This window comes from Magallana gigas, chromosome 1, assembly GCF_963853765.1.
Source record: "Magallana gigas chromosome 1, xbMagGiga1.1, whole genome shotgun sequence".
Lineage (NCBI taxonomy): Eukaryota > Metazoa > Mollusca > Bivalvia > Ostreida > Ostreidae > Magallana > Magallana gigas.
In genome coordinates, this window is record NC_088853.1 from 18,578,796 (window position 1) to 18,585,292 (window position 6,497).

The 6,497-nt window shown below is 40.7% G+C and overlaps 1 protein-coding gene across 1 annotated transcript; it reads right to left on the reverse strand.

Annotated features, from left to right (window-relative positions):
• Positions 1 to 489: 489 nt before the first annotated feature.
• LOC117688419 (streptococcal hemagglutinin-like) lies at positions 490 to 6,148 on the reverse strand. The gene is made up of 3 exons (XM_066085406.1): positions 5,318 to 6,148; positions 608 to 2,314; positions 490 to 561 (listed from the first exon to the last, which is right to left on the reverse strand). The coding sequence occupies exons 1-3, from the start codon at positions 6,146 to 6,148 to the stop codon at positions 490 to 492; spliced, it is 2,610 nt and encodes an 869-aa protein (XP_065941478.1).
• Positions 6,149 to 6,497: the final 349 nt, after the last annotated feature.

The window sequence follows — 6,497 nt, forward strand, 5'->3', positions numbered from 1 at the left end:
TGCTTTCTTTGAAGGGTCAAAATGCCCTGTCAAGCCACGGTGATACGCAATACGTATATATGCATAATGCATTGACCCAACGACGATGTACATGTATACGATGGCAATGCGAATCCATGAACAAAAAATGCAGATTCCATTACATTGAATTATAAATAATCATAATATTATGGGGATGAACTTATCAAACGTAAGTAATAAACATACCTTAGTTATGACCCTCCCCCTCCCTCCCGCTTCCCCCTCCTTTCTTGGATGCCCGGTTTCCTTTGCTTTGGCTGCATCTGATGGACGGGCTTTTTCTATTGTTGCATGCCATGTTGTCGGCTGTTATGACGAGCGATCCCATTCTGGCCGAGCTGCTTGCCGCTTGGTTGGCTGTGCTGCTTGCTGCTTGGTAGGCTGTGCTGCTTGCTGCTAAGTGAGCCATGCTGCTTGCTCCTTGGTAGGCTGTGCTGCTTGCTCCTTGGTAGGCTGCGCTGCTTGTCGCTAAGTGAGCCATGCTGCTTGCTCCTTGGTAGGCTGTGCTGCTTGCTCCTTGGTAGGCTGCGCTGCTTGTCGCTAAGTGAGCCATGCTGCTTGCTCCTTGGTAGGCTGTGCTGCTTGCTCCTTGGTAGGCTGTGCTGCTTGCTGCTAATTGAGCCATGCTGCTTGCTGCTTGGTTGGCTGTGTTGCTTGCTGCCAAGTGAGCCATGCTGCTTCCCATCTCATTGGCTGTGCTGCTCTCCATGTTGCCAGCTGTAGCAAAGATTATTCTACTTCTGGTTGGGCTATTTCTAGCCTTTTGTTTGGCAATGCTGCTCGCCACTTGATTGACTGTGCTGTTTGCTGCTTTAAGGTCTTTGCTGCTTGCCACTAAATTAGACGCTTGGCTGGCTGTAATGCTAGCTGCTAAGTTAGCCATGTTGCGCACCGCCTGTTTGGTTGAGCTGCTTTCCAAGTTGCTGGGTGTAATGAAGATCATTCTACTGCTGGCCGATGTGTTTCTAGCCTTGCTGTTGGCTTTTTTCTTTGAGTTACTGCTTGGCTCTTGGTTGGCTGAATCGCTAGCTACTTGGTTACCTGTGCTGCTGGCCACTTGGTTATCTGTGCTGCCTGCAGGTTTGCTTGCTGTTCTGCTTTTGGCCATTTTACATCTAGCTTTGCTGCTTGCTGCTTTAGCTGTGGTGCTTGCTGTGTCGTTAGCTGTGCTGCCTGCTGCTTGGTTAGCTGTGCTTCTTGCTGTGTTGTTGGCTGTGCTGCTTGCTGCTTGGTTAGCTGTGCTACTTGCTGTGTTGACAGTTGTGCTGCTTGCTGCAAGGTTAGCTGTGCTGCTTGTTGCTTGATTTGCTGTGTTGCCTGCCCTGTTGCTGGTTGCATGGTTTGCATAGCTGTGTCTGGTTGAGCATATTGCTATGTTGCTTGCAGCATTGACAGCTGTGCTGCTTTCTGTGCTGCTGCCGACAGTGCTGCTTGATCTGCTACTTCCAGCTATGCTACCTGCTGTGTTGCTGGTCGAGCGGTTTGCTGTGCTGCTTCCGGCAGTGCTGCTTCTGGTCAGGCTGCTTGCTGTGTTGCTGGCTGAGCTGCTAGCAGTGCTGACTAATATTCTCACAGTGCCACTTGCTGTGCTGCTTCCGGCCATGCTACTTGTGGCAGGGCTGCTTCCAGCTATGCTGCTATCTGCCATGCTGCATCTAGTAGTGCTGCTTCCAGCCATGTTGCTTCGGGGAATGCTGCCTCTGGTCCTGCTACTTGTGGCAATGCTGCTTCCAGCCATGCTGCTTCTAGCAGTGCTGCTACCAGCCAGTGCAGCCAAGCTGCTTCCAGGACTGCTGCTTCCAGGACTGCTGCTTCCAGCATTGCTGCTTCCAGCCATGTTGTTTCTTAGAATGCTGCCTCTGGTCCTGCTGCTTGTGGCAGTGCTGCTTCCAGCCATGCTCCTATCTGCCAAGCTGCAACTAGCAGTGCTGCTTCCTGTCAAATCAGCCATGGTGATTCCGGCACTGCTTCCTCCAGCCATGCTGTCTCTGGCGTTGCTGATTTTTGCAAAGCTGCTAGCTGAGATGAGCTTAGCCGTGCTTCTTCTGGTCATGTTGCGTCCCCTGTTGCTGTCTGGGTTACTGGTGCTATCGCCGCTGTCGCTATCTTCCTCATCATCTTCAGCATCTAGCTTGGCTTTATAGAACTGCACAAGGGTTTCTATGGGCCTGCTATCGACGTTGTTTGGTGCAGGGTTGCGGCGGAGGAGATGGCGCTCTGACCAAGTCTTCTTGACGTCGACGCCAGACCTGGATCTTGAACAGTACAGTCGGTACCATCCGGGGCTAGGGCTCTGAAATCAACGAAATCAGCTCTGATTATTGGACTTCTTTGTATAGTTACGCCGACAAACAACAAAAGTACGGGAAATATTTGCTATGACATCATACAAAACAAAAAGTTATCAAAAACTCTAGGCTACAAAATGAAGTATCTGAGATTCTGGAGTGAACTAAAGTATATAAATTACATTAAAATTACCCTGGCAAGAAGATTTGTAGTCGCTTTAATCCCAACACCGTTTATTATAAACAATATTGACTGATCGCGATGCACTTACCCATATGACGTCATGTGATAAATTTTGGCGCATTTGATACTAGAGAGAGGGGGATCAAACAAATTTTTAACACGGACCAATTTTTTTTTTTTATAAATAAAAAGATAATTTAAAAACACATTTTTAAAATATAATTTATTATGGCGTTCTATCCGTACGAGTACATTTTAATTTTTTTTTAAGAGGATGTATGTGATTTTTAAAAAGTTTTTTAATGCATGTTTGAAATCAAGATGCCGATCTGATTATAATAAAATCAGAGCTTTGTTATGCTAGTCGTTGTCGATCTTTGTAATTAGCGACATTGAATTTGTCGGAACAGATCAAAGATATATATATGTTTTTAATCAAATTGTCAAGATGACTGTTAAATTCCTTTTAGATAATTTTAATATGCCGCTGTCTTAAGGAAGGAGTCTTTTTATTATCAAACATACTTCTTATAATAAGAAATGCATGAAATTTTGACACAGTCAAACGGATCATATTACTTAATGATTCTATCAGTTTAATTAAATTTGACCTTTTTGTTTTCGGATAAAGGTCAGGTCAAGGTCACTACCTTTTACCTCAACGTAAAGAGTGATAAAAAAAGTGTAGCTCTTTATAGTTCTGTAGAGATTTGTTTAAGATTTGAAGATTCAAATCTTCAATGAAATCATAGACCATGAGAGTGTCTATCAGCTTATACTACTAAATTGGAATAAATATTTATACTAAAATTGATATTGCTTAGCCCGCATTTCCTCTAATTTTCTTAAATTTTGAAGAAATTTTGATTATTTTTTTATGCTACCAATAATAAAATATTTCTAATTTTTATGTATTATGAAGACTTTATATAAAGATATAAATTGACAGAAAAGCTAATATATTGACCGTTTCATAAGAGAGAAAAACTGATTTTAGTGATTTTTTCACAAAAATCAATGTATAGAATGGGCGCTTTAAAAAGCTTATAAAAATATTATTTGATAGGCAAATCATATTTTAAAAACATATTCTGAAACCCAAGTATCATATTATTAGTTCACATAAGTAAAAAAAAATCCAACATTATTGTTATTGTTTTTAAAATGCTAAAACAGACTCATTATATATATATAATCTGCAGCAATTCTGAATTGCGCAACATGTGATATTTTCCTACGCCAAAAATATAGTCCTTGTTCCATTCTAAACATTGATTACATTTTTCTATGCGAAGTTGTATGATAGTAAAAAAGAAAGAAAAATATACTATTTTAATTTCCTTTCATCTTGATTTAATGAACAATTAATCAAATTTACGTTTGACAAGTCGAAAACCAGAAAAGACTCCTTCCTTAACTCTAAGATATGTAGAATGAGTTGGTAAAACGTACAATATTGCGCAAAGTATTAAAATTCAACCTAAGGCATTGCTTTACATGTACATGCATTAGTTACAATGTAATTAATAATATTTATCTAACTGCCAGAACTTAAAGAGTCCAAAATTTACTACGTAATTAAATAAATTATACGCAAACTTTAATAAGTTTAAATTTTCCCGGCGGGGGCGGGGTTACGGACCCCACACCCCCCCCCCCCCCTCAAAGATCTGCGCATGAATAAGACCTGCATATTCGGAAGAATTATCTTGAAATCATGATACACGTTTTAAATCAGGACATATTTATTATATACATACTCGTAGTGACCTTTCATGTATATACTGTTTTCTTTTTTTACAAATGATCCATCGTTTTATATCACAGTACATTATCATTATTAGACTCGTACACCAGTCTGATCGTTGATATTTAATCTTGTTATACTTTCATGTTAAATACTGAAATCTGATTGGTTAAGACGCAGTTAATAATATTTACTATTACCCTCAGCGTTAGCAACGCACTTGGCAACGGGTAACATTAAAAAATGTTACATGCGCGAAAATTATGCGCGTACGGTTCGCTGTAGAATTCACGTTATTCCTATATAAAAGCAGTAAAATTTTCTTAAAAATTTTAAAAAAGACATTCAGTATAACAAAATAAATAGTGCCTGTTTGGGAGGATAACAGTTGAAATTGACACCCCTCGAAAACCATTGTCAACCTCCGCTTCGCGTCGGTTGACAATGGTTTTCTCGGGGTGTCAATTTCAACTGTTACCCTCCCAAACAGGCACTATTTATATAATATACATCTATATAGGCCTGAACAGATCTGTGAAGGTTACGAGTTTATATAAATTCAAATATGAATATATTATCATCGTATTACGACCATGTATTACAAGAGTCCGGCAGTGCTGCGCAGGAATTGTTTTATTAATTTATAATATACTCATAATCCCTTAACATGTAACAGCATATATAATTATTGACGCGCACGATAAATAATTACTTGAATTTTTAGTTATATAGAATCAAAAATACAATAAATACTTTTTGCGTAAAAATTACTTGAGTCCTGACCATGCATGTAAAGACATTGCCAATATTGAAAAAAAAAACAACATCTATATATGCACTGTATATTAAGAGGAAACTATAATACAATTAAGTTATATAACTTACAAGGTAGATTGCTACATTACTCGCAAAACGCGAATTTATAATACCCTGCAAAAATATCCACCTATATAAACAGCATTCCCTATAAATAATGTGTACGACATTACGCAAAATATAAACTGTGTGGTATAGTAAACATTTACCCAGGGTTTCAAATTCACGAATTACAAATTAACCATGACATCTCGATCTTACCCTATATGCCATTTCCAAGGAGCGGATCCTCAGTCTCTCTGTCTTGGACAGGGCTGGTTTCTTCTGTGGCCTACGACCGAGAACGCATGGGAAGCTGGACTTGAAATGGCGAATTGTCCTCTTGCAGGCAGTTTTCTTGCGCTTGAGTCTGCGGGGCTCAAGTTCCTGCTCATTCTCCGACTCAACATCGGCCTCAGACTCGGTCTCCGGTTCCTCGCCGGTTCTACATCCGGTGCATTGGCAGAGGGGGATGTGAACGGTGATCTGGTAGCGAAGCGCAGGGGCTGGCTCTTTGCTCTCTTCAGATTCTTGGCTTTCCTGGGTTTCCTGGCTCTCATAGCTGCTCTTGTACAAATCTTCTTCTGGGGCTTCTTCTTTGACTTTATCCGGGATTTCTTCTGGGGCTTCATCTGGGACTTCTGGGGCTTCCTCTGGGACTTCAGCTGGCTTGTACGTGCAACTGGTCTTCTCCTCTTCTTCAAACTCTGGGCGTGTTTTCTCTGTAAACGTTTCGGTGATTGCGGTTGCTTGCTCGATCGCTTGCTCTAGGGTGCTGCTGCATGAAGATTTTGATTTTCTTGAGGTTCGATCCGTGCAAAATATATCATAATTTGGCACCACCGGGGTGCTGGCGCCACTGGGTGGACCTCGTGTGGTGGATGCTTCACTGGAGGTCTCGGACTGGGATGGCTGGACTCTGTTTCTTTTTCGACTGAAAATTCTCCTAATTACACCAGGCGATCGCCTTCTTCTTTTGCCCCGACATGTGCTGTTCGCATTCTGGACCTGTTCTTCGCTGTAGAAGAACTTTGAACAATGCGTACAGCCCATGCTGCGGGTTTACTTTGTGAATTTTACTGTTATCAACTTTGCGTCTTTCCTTTACTACGATACTTAATGAATGACGTCACAATGAGCATTGTGACGTCACGATGACGACGGAAAAGTTCGCTTATGCACATCATTCATTTTCAAGAATTCGATTTTATTTTACTGTTTGCATGTGCCATTTTGAGAATAAAGCGATAAAATAGAGTTCTAATTAAGTATTTCTATAATTTGACTTAAAAATGACAGTATATAGATCCAAAAAATGGCGCATGAATACTTCGTTGCTATAATGTAGATTTTTGTAAGATCGAAAAACGGATTGAGGAGACAATTTCAAGTTTCCGAATTA